Source organism: Caretta caretta, chromosome 1, assembly GCF_965140235.1.
Source record: "Caretta caretta isolate rCarCar2 chromosome 1, rCarCar1.hap1, whole genome shotgun sequence".
Classification (NCBI taxonomy): domain Eukaryota; kingdom Metazoa; phylum Chordata; order Testudines; family Cheloniidae; genus Caretta; species Caretta caretta.
The window spans coordinates 327,869,224-327,885,746 of NC_134206.1; the positions used below are offsets into that span (position 1 = coordinate 327,869,224).

General features: G+C 42.4%; 2 protein-coding genes across 9 annotated transcripts in view; both read left to right on the plus strand.

Annotated features, from left to right (window-relative positions):
* SRPK2 (SRSF protein kinase 2) overlaps positions 1 to 16,523 on the plus strand; it is a 310,269-nt gene that overhangs the window by 36,956 nt on the left and 256,790 nt on the right. The gene's annotated exons all lie outside the window — the stretch shown is intronic.
* Positions 12,914 to 16,448, plus strand: LOC125630443 (zinc finger and SCAN domain-containing protein 29-like). The gene is made up of 2 exons (XM_048836393.2): positions 12,914 to 13,687; positions 14,550 to 16,448. Exons 1-2 carry the CDS (start codon positions 13,135 to 13,137, stop codon positions 14,753 to 14,755), a joined length of 759 nt encoding a protein of 252 aa, XP_048692350.1. The 5' UTR covers positions 12,914 to 13,134; the 3' UTR covers positions 14,756 to 16,448.

Consider the following 16,523-nt stretch of genomic DNA (forward strand, 5'->3'; position numbering starts at 1 on the left):
CACAGTTGAACAAAGAACACTTAACCCCCTATACTGTATAGAAACAGACTAAAAAAAACATGGCTGAAGTTGTCATCATTTTTCATACTGAAAGTGTGCATTGTGCAGGCTGTCTTATACTCCTGAGAAGATGATGAAAATATTGGAGTGGCCTTTTATCTCAGGAGTAAGTGCTTCCTTTTACTGTGTTTTCTTTTTATTCTTAAGTTTTCACATTTTATTGATGAAATTGGGAATCTAGTAAATTATGAAATGCTGCAGTAGCTTCAGTACTACCTAAGTTTGCCTGAAATTGCTGTATATTCTAATGGGTTTCATTTTCTGTGGAAAGAAAGGGACAGGATTGCATTGGGATTGTGTTTCTAAAGATTGTTTTTGCTTACTTATTATTTGAATAACAGTGGATATCAGTTGGAAAAATTCTCAGACTTTATTTTTGAGCCCCCAGTATGAAGAGAATTGAGGACTATATTTGGCTGTTTGACTTTTGCTGAGATAAGAGCAGATTTATCAGATGTCACTTGCAGATATGTGGGATAGCAGGAACATACTGATTTCACCTTTATTTTACTGTATTGTTGAAAAAAATCTTTTAGTAACATGGTTATCTTACTTAGTTTGTAGTTTTGTTAAATGGAATTTGATTTTGGCTTTTAATACAGTAACTGGAAAATTAGTTGCCTTTGAGTAAAGGTGGAGCTTTTGTAAAAACACATGTTCAGCAATTTATGACCTGGAGTTTGCTGTCTGGCTGCATCAGGGCTTTGACCCAACTCTTGCCTTACATTTGATTGTTGTGGAGATTACCCTAGGGCTATAGTTGAGATGTGTCGCCTGGGAAAATAAAAATAAAAAAAAAATCTATAGAACTTTCATCACACTATCTTTGTATCTGGAACTTGTGTATGAGAGGGAATAGCGTTGCTGTGGAGATCGTTCCAGGGCTGTGGCTAGGAAAACAAAAAATCTATAGAAACTGTCATTGCTCTATTTTTATATCTAGAACTTAAAGCAAGCTTTGGATATGATCGTATAAACTGTTATTTGACTTAATTTAATACTGAATAATTTTGGTTCTTGAGTTTTAGAGATTTGAGTTTTCTGTCTTGGGTATCTCGGTCGTGCTGGCTAGCCAGTATGGCTGGTCCTGGCTTTGTTGGATTGGTATTCCGGGGCTGAGTTTGTCATTTTTTGTTTACTGGGTGAATTTAACTCTTCAGTCAGGAATTGCAGTAATTATTAATTTTCCATAGTTCTTTATTTTGGATGGTATAACTATGTGATAGGTTTATAGAAATGAATATTATGAAGTGGTGTTAGTATAGGGTTGGACATAGAAATTTGTCAGTTCATTATTCAAACTTTCACATTTTTTAATATAATTTTGAAAAAGCCATCCTCTGAAAGTGGACTCCATTCAACATAGAGGTAGGAAGTGCTAAGCGAGGTAGGAATATTTCAAAGGATCATACTTGAAGCCTGTGTGATTTTGCCCTGGTGTTTCTTAGAGTATTCAAAGTGACAGGTTTACAATATAGGATGACCGCTTCAGATGGTACAATACAACACTGCTTAATTTTAATAACAGAAGAACAATGAGAGGAAACTAATTTTAATTGCAATAAATTAGATTACTGAAGAGGTTACTTGGGGATTATTTAAAATATTGTCTATCAAGTTAATGATAGAAAATGGCATATTAAATTTTTCTGGGTCAGATTAGGAAAGGAAGTTTTAAAACAGTGCATAATTTGAATGTGAGCTCTGATTTCTAACACCTGTCACTTTTGGAAGTGGGGACATAAAATTAAAGGACTAAGAACTCCTAGTTTTTCACCATTGTGGCAATGATCAGAAAAAACAAAGTCCTGGGTTGTCTATATTTATAGAGAAAAACTCTTATTGGCAGTTTACAAGCAGGTAAAACATTGCATGTATGTCTAAAATGTGACATCATAATGGATTATTCCAGCACAAGTCTAGTTCTGGTTTAGCTATTTCATTATTTGATTGTGGTATTGCTAAAATAGAACCAAAATCAAGGCTTCTGATAACCTAGCAGATTCAGTTCATGATAACTGATATGATTAGATTGTGTTTTATAATCTGGATGTTATTGTACTAATTGAGGTACTATAGCTAGCAAACTTATTTGCCTTTGGGTTTGAATGGTTATACTTTTTTCCTTAAGATTTCAATTGAGACAGTGTTTAATTGTGTGACACCTGCATTTAATTTTAATTCAGACACTTTAGTTTGTTTGTTTTTTTGTTGCCTGTAATACGTAATGGATATTAGTACCTAGAATTTGTATAGTACCATTTGCATTTTATATAGCACTTGTTCATCTGTAGATCTCAAAATCCTTTACAAAGGTCAGTAAGTGTCATAATTTCCATTTAGCAGGTAGGAAACTAATGTGCAGAGTGGTTAAGTGACATGCCAAAGGTCACCAGCAGAAAACGAACTCTCAGGAACAAAATATATATTTCTGTATCAGTCTAACAGAAACATAAGCTAGTAGACTCTCATAGAAAAATAAAGTATTTTTTCTTACATTTACACATCCCATTTGTGAAGTTTGACAAAGATGTAAAATGAATCCTAGGATGCCTTCTTGTGCAGTTGAAGTTGCTATACAGTATGATCCCTAGTGGAACAGGAATCTCATTTGTCAGGGGAAGACAAAAGGCTTGATGATCCTGATTTTTTAAAAATCTTTTAAAAACCTTATTGCAAATAACTTTGTAGATAAAAGCAAAACAACCTTCATAAAGAAGTGAAAAAGTCTCAGTTCTTGAGTCAGGAAACCCTGCACATGTGGGAGTGATCAGTGTCCTGCAGACATTCCTAGTTATCACTCGTCAGGAAAGGAACACATGACTAGACAAGCCAAGCTGATATACAAAACGTTCTTGTGAGGATGCCTTAGATTGGAAAATGGTGGGTCACATCTTTCTCAGACATGAGACAGATCTGTGTGCTGTTGCTCTGTAGTCAGTATTAATTTTCTGTGAGGCACTGTCATGGGGTTCACTACTCACTGCTGTGGTGCCTGTTTGTGGCCCACCTGGGGAATTAGCTCATGAACAGTTTGACACCTCCTCCCATGGTTTCTCACTCCATGGTCTCACGCTCTCTCTCTGGAGTCAGGTTACTTCCTCTTCATCACTCATGGTGTTGCGTCTTCATGGCTTGGCCCTCCGGCCAGGTCACTGTAGTCCTCCCCTTCTGGGGTATCAAAATTCTGCTGGACAAAATGTCGCAGGCAGTCTTCTTCCCAGTCTGTGGCACTTCCCCAGTGGCTGGTAGGGGAACCCAAGCATGTCCACCACTCTGGGTTCCAGTCCAGGGACCCTATGCCCAGTAACAATGGTCTGCTCAAGCTCTGACCTGGTTGCTGTTTCCCTGGCTTCTTCCTACCTTTCCTTCCTATCTTCTGGCCCTACTCTGGGTTATCACTGGAGCATCCTCCACTCCCTGGGGCTATTTCACCCCCTCTCGGGTTTTTGCCAGAGTCTATATTCCAAGGCAGGATTTCAGAGCTTAATCCCCCCTAGAACTCCTCCTGGTCTGTTGCCAGTTCCCCTCCTCTCTAGGGAATGATTGCAGAGTTCCTCCCTGTAGCCTTTTCTTTTCCTGTCGTTCTGTGGCACAGCAGTCTAAGCATGTGAGGCTATGACCACCACCTACAGCAGTTTTCTTGAAAGCAAAAATCTATATTCTTTCATCCAGTCTTATATCCTTAAAAAAGCAAATTACTTTGCTACCTCTTTCCTGGTACTCTCACTAATCCTTTCAGGCTGTAGTCTTTCAGTGAGGTGTTTCAATTCTTCATAAATAATCTTTCTTTCTGAGTAATTCTCCCTGCATTGCCACAGAAGATGCTCAACTATTTTTTGGACTTTGCATTTTTGTTTAGTAAATATAAATTACTATTCAGGTGTGTCAAGGTTCCTTCCCCACTCTGAACTCTAGGGAACAGATGTGGGGACCTGCATGAAAGACCCCCAAGCTTATTCTTACCAGCTTAGGTTAAACGCTGCCACCACCAAAGTGTTACACAAAGAACAGGGGACGTGCTCACTTGGAAACGTCTCCCCCCCCCCCCCCCCCAAAATAACCCCCCAAGCACTACACCCCCTTTCCTGGGGAAGGCTTGATAAAAATCCTCACCAATTTGCATAGGTGAACACAGACCCAAACCCTGGGATCTTAAGAACAATGAAAAAGCAATCAGGTTCTTAGAAGAAGAATTTTAATTAAAGAAAAAGTAAAAGAATCACCTCTGTAAAATCAGGATGGTAAATACCTTACAGGGTAATCAGATTCAAAACATAGAGAATCCCTCTAGGCAAAACCTTAAGTTACAAAAAGACACAAAAACAGGAATATACAGTCCCTCCAGCACAGCTTATTTTATCAGCCATTTAAACAAAACAGAATCTAATGCATATCTAACTAGATTGCTTATTAACTCTTTACAGGAGTTCTGACCTGCATTCCTGCTCTGGTCCCAGCAAAAGCATCACACGGACAGAAGGAACCCTTTGTTTCCCTCCACTCCAGCTTTGAAAGTATCTTGTCTCCTCATTGGTCATTTTGGTCAGGTGCCAGCGAGGTTATCTTAATAGATATGACAGAAGAAGTGAAAGGGTTTTTCCTCTGGCCAGGAGGGATTTAAAGGTGTTTACCCTTCCCTTTATATTTATGACAAGGTGTCAGGGCTGCTTCCTGATATTCAGGCATACTGATTGGAATGGAAGTTGAAGCCAGAGCTCTGTTCAGGACTAGGACAGGGATGGCACTGGAATTGAGATCTGGGGACAGGCCTGGTTCAGAACTGAGATCAGAGTCCTTAGTCAAGTCAGACTAAGTGCTGTAGCCAAAGTCCAAATGGTCAGTCCATGGACAAGCCAAATCCATACCATAGCTGCAGTCCAGGTGCAAGCCAGGGGTCAAAGCCAGGTGATCAAGAGTTCGGCAACAAGCTAAGTCAGTATTGTATCCAGGGTCCAGATAAAGGCCAAAGGTCGAAGCTGGGTAGTCAGAGTCTGAGGATCTAGGGAAAGTCAGGAAACAGGGGCAAGGCTGAAACAGGTCAGTAACAGTGCTGGAGCAAGGTCAGGTTAGGGCAAAGACAAGACTGGAATAGGGTTCGGGTAAGGCTGAGGCAAGAACAAGATCTAGAGCAGGCTGATAGTCCGGAGAGTTTGATAAACTGTGAGGTGCTGCATTTGGGGCGGGGGGGGGGGGGGCATAAGGGGTTGGGGAGGGAGAGTCACCCCCCGACCTGGACCCTGCTGCTGGGTACAAGGGCTGAGTGAACCAGAGTCTGGGCAGGGAGCAGGCTGCTGCTGCTGCTTCCCAGCCAGGCGCTCTCAGGCAGAAGCAGCCACATCCTGCTCCCCACCCGGCTGCCAGGGAGAGTGGCTGAACATGCAGGGGGTAGGAGGTGCAGGGAGAGAAGGACAGAGGCCCCCCCAACCGCTGGTAATGTGGGATGGGGAAAGCGAGGTGGCCCTGGGCTGGGCCGAGGGCGGGGGTGTCATTGGGCAGGGGAGGCGTGGGGTGGTCACATGTCTTCCCCTTCAGATTGTGCCCCCCCAGTATGGCAGTCATGGAAGTTATGCTGTCTGAGCTGCAGTTTGGGGGTGGGGGGAAGTTGGGGAAATACCTCAGCCTGATGGTCACCTGACCCAGGCTCTGCTAAGGAATAAGCTGCTGCCCTGTGCCTGAAGGCTGAGTCACTGCAGGCTCTGTGGGAAGGTAACTCAGTACAGCTATGGTGTTGGAAGGGCAGCTGAGCGAGCAGCACTGGGTTGGCTGCGGGTTTGTCTCACATCAGGTCACAGTGACCTTTTAGCACTCTGAATATACTGGCTTCACTTCTTTTGTCATAGCTATTAAGTATACCATTATCCTCAAGTTTAGGACACGTTTAATAGACTCTTTGTCCTTTTTTCTCTTACGTCCATAGTTCTTGCCATTCCTTCTTAAGTCCTCATAACCAAATGTGTGAAGTCCTGTTTCTTAAGAGGGACCTTTATGTTAATCTCCAAATTTTTAAGGCATTTTTTGCTGCTTTCTCTGCGTTTTCATTGCCCAGTATCCCAGCGTGTGCTGGAATCCACACTTTTATAACTATATGTATATTAATTGTATTATCTCTGTATTATTGTAGTTAAGAACAATATTTCTTTGATTGAGTTATTGCTGCTTTCCAAGGCTCCCTTTCTAATCACCATTATGTCCGATAAAGAGTCAGGTAGGATAGCAGTTGTTGTCAGATGTTGGCTGCATGTGTGTTCTCTCCATGTGCTGCACTGGCTCTGGCCAGTTAGCCCATATGGCAGGCTCCAATCGAGCTGCCCAATAAGACCACAAGACTTGGTTCAGTAGTGAAGGCACCCAGCCAGGTTTATTGTTGATGAAGGACAGTCCTAATGCCCTGCCTCAGTGGTTACAGGTACACTAATATATGTATGCCCTTAGCTGTATGTTTATGACAGGTATGCTTTTCCAGTTTATGGCTGCCTCTCCTGCTTAGCCAAAGGCATTAGCCTCAGAACAAGGCCTCAGACTGTCACAGTGAGAGAAGGCCCTTCCACAGATTCTCTTTTATACCTCTATAACGAGCTGAATGATAAACCTGTACCTAAATTCTTAAAGTATAGGCCTTTACAAACAGGCCTGAATATCTATATCCTAACACCAACAAATAAACATGTAACCTGTTAGGAGGTATTTGAAGCAAAAAGAATCAGCTTTGTTTTCCAAGTATTATTTCTTCCCTAGTGTTCAGGATAATATCTCTTTTACTGTAAATTTTTTTCTTTTTCAGAGATACTGCTCTGGTGCTTTTTCTAATAGGAGAAATCTGATGTGATTGATATCTTACAGACGAGAAAATTGGCCTGTAATTGTTTCTCTCTGAAGATAGTACTTTACATCATAACAGCTCACCACTTGCTTACTTGTCTCCCCACAGAGTAGAAGATTCTGTAACATCTTCAATTACATACTTTCAGTAGCTTTTACATTCTATCATTTTCCTTTTCCTAGAAAGTAACTGATTATTGGAGGCACTACAGGGTCACTATGGTTTTTCTTCAGGACTGGCTTATGAAACCTCTCTTAAGGAACTGTGGTTCTGAACTTTGAGCTCTAGTTTTTCCCATCTGGGAACACACTTGAAGCAAAAACCCAAGGGTGCAGATTTTTTGTGAGGAATATCTTCAGAGAGTAAGAATTACAGATAATTCTGTGTTATCAACATATGTAAGATATAATAATTAAATGTTCAGCAGTCCTTTGGCATCTCTTCTTCTCCCTGCGTGGCCCATCTCCTCCCCGCCTCCACTCCAGAGCTTAGCTGAGGGGCAGAGGGGCTTCCTCATGCCAGTGCTTTGAGGGGCTTTTGCATATGCAGGGCTTGGCTCCTCCTGGCCAGCGCCTGGAGGGTCTTGGGCTTTCCCGGGGTGCCAGCCCAGCCAGAGGCAGTGAGGGAAGGAAGGAGCCTGCCGCATGGGCTGGTTCTCAGTGCAGCACTGGGAGTGAGACGCGCATGGGCAGCGGGTGAACCCCACTTAGGGGAGGCTAGCCCACCGGTCCCAACCCTTCTGCCCAAGGCCCTGCCCGCCTGCCAAACCTCCCCCATCACCCTGTAAAAGGAGAAGCCCTGAGGGGCTCCTGTGACCTGAGAGGAGCCCCGGCCGACCTGCCCCAGCCACATCAGGCCAAGTAATTCAGGTATGGGGTATGTAACACTGCACCCTAATTAAAACTCTTATTTAACTATGATTATCATGGCAAAACCTTTTGTATCATGTTCACAGCCTCTTTGCCTATGTTCAATCCAGGTGAAAATGTGTTCGGTCACTTGGCAATTATCCACTCAGTAAGTCACCTTAAAAACAATGTCTGCAATAAACACAGCAATGTACTGTCTCTGCTAGTTTATCACCCAAATGGAAAAATTTCACCAATGGCCTGTTGCTCTAAAAAGGAGTATCAGTACATTCGTGGATACAATGTTTGAGGTAAACACACCGTGATATGGCCAGAAGGAAGGTATCAAAAGAATCCGTCGTCATCGTTGTCGGTAGCCTGCCAGGCTAACCACGCAGTAGGTTTGTATGCGGAGGGTGACATACAGTATAGGTAAACAGTACTCTAATATTGTAATTTACATCTCAAAATTACTTTTATGGTCAATTGAAGTGTAGGGTCAAACTTTTGAAAACCCCAAAGGCACATATACTAATTAAACAAGTGGCAATTCCCATTTTTCTGTTATCTGGTGTGTTAAGGGTAAAGTCCTCATCTTATGTGATAGGGTTCATTAACAATCACCCTATCAAAGGCAGGCCTGTAGCCCAGTGGGCTAGCTTGCCTTTATTATATTTGCTGCTCTGCATTATATTCTGATTTGCATTATATTCAGCAGTAATGCAAAAAACCTACAGGCCCATATCCTGTAAGACGTTAGCTTCAACAAGTTAGCATAAGGCTGGAGACGTTTGAACAGATAAATGGCCCAACAGAAAACCCCAAGTATTTGGGAAGCTGAAAATAAAGATTAAGGGGAAGTTACAACCTCAGGTAAATAATTCAGCCACAGAAGTGTACTGGCAACGAACTGACATAAATAACTGGTACATGAGATACTTTTAAGGCTAGCCTGCTTGCATATCTTTTCTTATATGTTTCTTATGGGTTTGATTAAAAAATAGAAATCAGAAAACAGGATAAGGGAAGAGAGAACTGGGATAGAAAAGCATAGTAAAGAAATAGAATGAATGGAAATGTCACAAACCTGGCATGTGGGCAATCAGGCCTAGTGGGCCATTCGGAGGCAGTGGCCATGAACAGCAGCAAAGGTTAGAGCCAGGGACCAGGAGCCAAGCAGGGCTGGAGCAGATAGGACAGTACAGGAGCAAGGCAGGCATAAGAGAGATCACAGCTGCAGACATGTGCCTTGAGCAGAGACCAATTGTTGCTGTTGTGTTTAAGAGCAGACTTGCTGACTTCCTTGGCCTATCAGGCGCAGCGGTCAATCAGCTGGCCCTGCTGTGGTTCAGCCACACTCAGGCTGTATGGAAACTAGGAAGTTGCAGCTGCAAGTCGTCATTCTGGACAGGAAAAAGGGATGTGTCAGAACACAGCATGAGAGTAATTTAGGAGCTGGGGAGTAAGATAGTGGTTTTCCTTGCTGTAGTATTGAAGGTTTTCATTGAAAAGCGAATATATAATAAAAATATATCTATATAGATCAGAGCTGTCACATCAGCATTTCAGCATGACATCTTCCTACTTAGAGAACAAATCCAGATAGGAAAACTGAATGTGTTATGTTTAAGTTTACTGAAATTTCTTTATGCTGATAATTCCTGTCAAATCTTTAAGTTTGAGTACACAGAACTGACCAATAGGATTTAGAGAAATAGATTTGAAGTGACAAGTGCTTTCAGCCAGTACCTTTCTTAATGAGTAAACATGGGGTGTAGGTAGCTTTGCTTTTAAAAATGGGAATATGAATCTTTTTATATGTTTCTTTAGCTGTTCTAGCCCTTTAGTTTTTTCATTTATTTTTCAGTATTCAGCTGCGGGTCATCGTTGGTTTACAGTTGCATCTTTGCGCTTGCAAAGGCAACAAAGGTCATTGAGAAACAAGCCCACTCTGATAATATGAATCTTGGGCATAAAAAAATAAAGGCTTGTTTTGCCTACATCATAATTTTGGATTATCCCTGAAGATTGTCCTGTAATGGTACTGTGAATAGTCCTCAGCTTCATCTGTGGTTTTTTAATCTGGGATTTTGGCTGAGGCCATCTCTAATTTATACCACCTTTTATCAATGTATTACCAAAACAATGTATTTAATGTGGAGACAGTAGTCTAAAACACATTTTATTCTGGGAACTGGCATTGTAATCTGAAAATCAGGATTTCATAAGAGGCTAATATATATCTTAAAACATTGTATGTAATTTAAATTGAATACAAAATACCTTAAATGGAGACGGGGGGTTGAGGGCCATATTTGATTTGCATTGTGACCTAGTACATCGGGGTCCCAGTACTGATCAAATTTGGCTCTTTGCCCCTCTGTCTCTATCTACGCAGGAGTGGATGTGCCAAACTGGAGTTACACTGTGGGTCAGGTCGCAATGCCAATCAAATTTGGCCCATGACCCTCTGTCTCCATCTATGGAGGGAGAGATGCCTGACATGCCTGAGTGGCCATGTGGGTTAGGTCGCAAAACCCAGAGGGGGAAGGGGCTCTATTGTGGGGGTCATGGACTTTACTCAGATTCATGATTACTATGAACACTGTGACCTCTGTGCCAAAATCATAGCCCTAGGCATGAAGAAAAGGAGTACTTGTGGCACCTTAGTCTCTAAGGTGCCACAAGTACTCCTTTTCTTTTTGCGAATACAGACTAACACGGCTGCTACTCTGAAACCAGCCCTAGGCTTGAGTAACTCTAGCAGACTTTGGTGGATTTCAGAGTATGTTCTTTATTTCCAACATTTGAACCTGATAAGGGTTCCTAAGTTGGGGTGTTTCGGAGTTGGTAGCGTTCTGAGTCTGAGAGCGTATTTTAGATATTATTGGATCATCTTCTGTAATGAGGCCCGTTAATCCAGAAGCTGTATTTAACAGTCATTTGGGCCTGGGCCTTGCCACGACCTCCAAACATGTAGCCCTTTCAAAATGAAAAGATATTTATAAGCTGGAGAGATGGATTCTAGGCGGCAAAATCAGTTTATCTGTTCACTTATTAATATGATCCAATTGCAAAAAAAAAAAAAAAAAGGCACAAAATTATATTGGAGAAGGGGCAGATATCCTAATATCTGTGGACTGGACGGATTCCATGACACAGACTGTATGAGAGGACAGGTAGGTCTTGCAGACTCTATGCTTTTAATAATAAAAAAGTCAGAGTGGTAAATAGCATTTCAAGTATTATATTTATTAGCATGTAGAACTGTGTTTGCTTAGACTTCTGTTTGTCACACTTGTGACGCTGTTTAATGATGCTTGCTGACTAGGAGTGAAAAAATTGATCTTTTTAACAAATTCAGCAAGCATAAATTTGGCCCAGATTTAAAAAACTTGTATGTTACATGTATTTTACATTATTTGCATATTTTACTTCATTATGAATGTTTATAGTGGTATACAAAAGAGAGAAATCAAAACTGAAGTAGTTTGGGAAAAAAGTTTTTGTTTCAGCGCAACATACCAATCCATATTCATTGGGTTATTTCTCCTCCGCCTGTCATTTGGGCAGTCTCCAGTGGTAGATTCATTTAAAATGATCTCTTCTGTCAAACAATCACCTCCTGATTAAATTTGCTGTTTGCATCACAGGCTGTTCTATTGTTTACGCTTTGGCCCTCAATAAAAATAACTGTTCTGTTCTGTCATTTTCCTTATTATATCAGATTGCTGCCAAGATGAAGGACATAAGTGCCCTTACGGTAGTGGCAACTCCAGCCATCTCAGGCTCCATTTCTTCATCCTGCTTTAGGGATGCAAAGCCAAGATATTTTCTAGCATACCTTCCTTTTAGGTAGAATTAGTGTGTTTATATGACATGAGACAGTGGTCAGAATTGCCTGCTCTGCATATAGCATTTGCTTCAAAATTCAAAACAAATAATTACAAAATAATGAATTAGGAACTGTTACTAATATTATTTGTATTGTGATAGTGCCCCGATCCACCAGTCAGAATCAGGGTCCCACTGTGCTAGGTGCTGTGCAGAAATGTAGACACAGTACCTGCCCTGAAATGCTCATGATTTAAGAATAGCACAGCACAGTGACTGCATTTGATTCCTGTTATGTTGATTATAGCAACAGGATTATCCTTGTTGAACCATGAACTAATGTTTTGCAAAGATCTTCAGTGCATCTCAAATCTTGGAATAATTAGTGGTTTGGATATCCAGAAATTTCAGATGCTTGGAGCTTCAGAGCTGATGCGTGGCTGTCAGAGTTATACAGAGATGAAGTCTGTGTAATCACAGGGGACATAACTGATGTATCATTAATTTGGAGTTTCTGTTTATTAGAGGTCAGTTAATCAGAGTTTCTCTCTCTCTCTCGGTCTCTCTCTCTTTCTCTCTCTGTGAATGTGCTTCCATATTTATTAAACAATCTCTTGGGCCAAACTTACCCTATGTAGTTTCACAGACTTTATTGAAGTTACACCAGTAATGAATTTGTCCCATGCTGTTAAGCAAAATCAGCTATGTGTATTTTAGCATAAATTTTTTCCTTATATTTAAAATATTTTTTTAATAATTTACACTTGCATCCTTGTGCTTTCCCCCTTTCTTTTTCTCTTCCTTCCATTCACTTTTCTTTATTTATATACATGTCTAATAATTTTTTTGAAAAATTTCCTGTTTTTCTTCTATTCAATTTTTCTATAGTAATTCTACTACTGTTTCTTTAGGGCCCTTATTTTTCTTTTTGCTTCTTTGGGGTATAAATAGGGCTTCTTTTTTTGGGGGGGGTTATTATAATAATTTTGGGGAGGTTATTTTTACAATTTTTGAGTTGTATGTAGATGTCCAAAAATCTGGGGGCTTGGGAGCTTTTTCTCTGTATGTACTGTAATGAGTAATGTATATTAGATACATTATTCATTAAAGTAATACATCCTGTAATGTCTTTGTAATGTTCCCCAATATGCCATAATCTGCATTACTGTTCTGGATAGACAAGCCCTTAGTCCTGGTCTACACTACGAGTTCAGGTCGAATTTAGCAGTGTTAAATCGATTTAACCCTGCACCCGTCCACATGACAAAACCATTTTTTCGACTTAAAGGGCTTTTAAAATCGATTTCTGTACTCCTCCCGCAATGAGGGGATTAGCGCTGAAATCGACCTTGCTGGGTCGAATTTGGGGTAGTGTGGTCGCAATTTGATGGTATTGGCCTCTGGGAGCTATCCCAGAGTGCTCTATTGTGACTGCTTTGGACAGCGCTCTCAATTCAGATGCACTGGCCAGGTACACAGGAAAAGGCTCGCAAACTTTTGAATCTCATTTCCTGTTTGGCCAGTGTGGCAAGCTGCAGGTGAGTGCAGATCTCATCAGCAGGGGTGACCATGATGGAGTCCCAGAATCGGAAAAGAGCTCCAGCATGGACCGAATGGGGGGTACGGGATCTGATTGCTGTATGGGGAGACGAATCCGTGCTATCAGAACTCCGTTCCAAAAGACGAAATGCCCAAACATTTGAAGAAATCTCCAAAGGCATGAAGGATAGAGGCTATAACAGGGACCCGCAGCAGTGCCGCGTGAAACTTAAGGAGTTCAGGCAAGCCTACCAAAAAACCAGAGAGGCAAACGGCCGCTCGGGGTCAGAGCCCCAGACATGCCACTTCTATGATGAGCTGCATGGCATTATAGGGGGTGCAGCCACTACCACCCCACCCCTGTGCTTTGAGTCCATCAATGAAATATCACGCAACAGGGATGCGCATTTTGGGGATGAGGAAGATGAGGACGAGGAGGTTGAAGTTAGCGCACAGCAAGCAAGCGGAGAAACCGTTTTCCCCAAGAGCCAGGAACTGTTTCTCACCCTGGACCTGGAGCCAGTACCCGCCGAACCCACCCAAGGCGGGTTCCAGGACCCGCCAGGTAGAGAAGGGACCTCTGGTGAGTGTACCTTTGTAAATATAATACATGGTTTAAAAGCAAGCGTGTTTAATGATTAATTTGCCCTGAAGACTTGGGATGCATTCGTGGCCAGTACAGCTACTGGAAAAGTCTGTTAACGTGGAGGGAGTGGAAATCCTCCAGGGACATCTTCATAAAGCTCTCCTGGATGGTCACTCCTCGTGGTCGCCTGGTTGAAATAGGGTAATTTTATTAAGGTGACATTCAGAGGTGGCCATTCCTGCTGGGCTGTGTGCCTGTGGCTGAAAAGAAATATTCCCTGCTGTTATCCATGTGGTGTGGGGAGGGATGAAGCGATCATCCCAGAGAATTGGGTGTTTGGGGGGGCGTGGCCATTGCTGCTGGGCTGTGTGCCTGTGGCTGAACAGAAATCTTCCCTGCTGTTAGCCACGTGGTGTGGGGAGGGGTGAAGTGATCACCCCAGAGAATTGGGTGTGTGTGGGAGGTTTAGTTGGGTTTGTGCTGAACGTTAACCTCAAAACCGCAGCCCCTCCTTTTAAATTGCCAAACCATTTTAAATGGCCAACCCAACGGCTGCTTGGTATGGGAAATGAGGGCTCTGATGTTTGACACCATTCCTACTTGTTCTGAAGGTTAAAGAATTCAAAAGACTGTGGCTTACCACGGCTGCCCGCAAGCCGAATTCTGTTGCCTGGCCCTGCGTGTGTGATATCTCACACCAAACTGGCAGACCCTCAATATAAGAGGGAAAATGCAACCTTGTACCGAAAGCACATGTGCTATGTAATGTTAACAGCAAGGTTCACCGTGAAAGAGTCTACCCATTGTTCTCTAAAATGTGTCTCTTTAACTACTACTCTCCCTTTTTTTCCTCCCGCAGCTGCAAATGTTTCAATGCTCACAGAATCATCTCCATCCCAAAGGCTAGTGAAGATTAGAAGGCAAAAAAAACACACTCGCGATGAAATGTTCTCTGAGCTAATGCAGTCCTCCCACACTGAAACATCCCAGCAGAATGCATGGAGGCAAGCAATGTCAGAGTCCAGGAAAAAAGAACAAGAGTACTTGTGGCACCTTAGAGACTAACAAATTTATTAGAGCATAAGCTTTCATGGGCTACAGTCCTCTTCATCAGATGCATAGAATGGAACATATAGTAAGAATATATATATATACACACACATACAGAGAAGGTGGAAGTTGCCATACAAACTGTGAGAGGCTAATTAGTTAGGGTGAGCTGTTATCAGCAGGAGAAAATCATAGAATCATAGAATATCAGGATTGGAAGGGACCTCAGGAGGTCATCTAGTCCAACCCCCTGCTCAAAGCAGGACCAATCCCCAATTTATGCCACAAATCCCTAAATGGCCCCCTCAAGGCTTGAACTCACAACCCTGGGTTTAGCAGGCCAATGCTCAAACCACTGAGCTATCCCTCAGCATACAATAATATAGTGGTTTTCAAACTTTTTTCCTCAGGACCCAGCTGAAGAAAATTGTTGATGCCCGTGACCCAATGATGAACTTTTATAGTGATAATCAAGATGACCCATTTAGACAGTTGACAAGAAGATGTGAGGACACTTAACATAGGGAAATAGATTCAATATGTGTAATGACCCAGCCATTCCCAGTATCTATTCAAACTCAAGTTAATGGTATCTAGTTTGCATATTAATTCAAGCTCAGCAGTTTCTTGTTGGAATCTGTTTTGGGAGCTTTTCTGTTGCAAAACTGCCACCTTTAAATCTTTTACTGAGTGGCCAGAGAGGTTGAAGTGTTCTCCGACTGGTTTTTGAATGTTATGATTCCTGATGTCAGATTTGTGTCCATTTATTCTTTTACATAGAGACTGTCCAGTTTGTTTCCCAAGATCTGTGAGAGTGAGGGATCATTTTTCAGGATAGATTGTAAATTTTTCATGATGCGCTGGGAGAGGTTTTAGTTGGGGGCTTAAGGTGACAGCTAGTGGCATTCCATTATTTTCTTTGTTGGGCCTGTCCCGTAGTAGGTGACTTCTGGGTACTCTAATGGCTCTGTCAATCTGTTTTTTCACTTCAGCAGGTGGGTATTGTAGTTTTAAGAATGCTTGATAGAGATCTTGTAGGTGTTTGTCTCTGTCTGAGGGATTGGAGGGGTTGTATCTTAGAGCTTGGCTGTAGACAATGGATTGTGTGGTGTGTCCTGGATGAAAGCTGGAGACATATAGGTAAGTACAGCGGTCAGTAGGTTTCTGGTATAGGGTGGCGTTTATGTGGCCATCGCTTATTAGCACTATAGTGTCCAGGAAGTGGATCTCATGTGTGGACTGGTCCAGGCTGAGGTTGATGGTGGGATGGAAATTGTTGAAATCATGGTGGAATTCTTCAAGGGCTGCTTTTCCATTGGTCCAGGAAAGCACAATATGAACGCGAGGGCAGGTGGCAGGTTGAAGATGATAGGTGGCGTCAGCTTGCTGACAGAAGGCAGGAGGCAATGCTGAGGCTACTGGAGGATCAAACTGATATGCTCCAGTGTATGGTTGAGCTGCAGGAAAAGCAGGAGCAGGGACCGCCGCTATAGCCCCTGTGTAACGCCCTCCTCCCGAAGTTCCATAGCCTCCTCACCCAGATGCCCAAGAACGTGGTGGTGGGGGGGCTTCCGGGGACCCAAGCGCTCCACCCCAGAGGACTGCCCAAGCAACAGAAAGCTGGCATTCTTAAGTTTTAAAGTGCAGTGTGGCCTTGTCCTTCCTTCCTCCCGCACCCCTCCCAGGCTACCTTGGCAGTTATCCACCTATTTGTGTGATGAATTAATAAAGAATGCATGACTTTGAAATAACAATGACTTTATTGCCTCTGCAAGCGGTGATC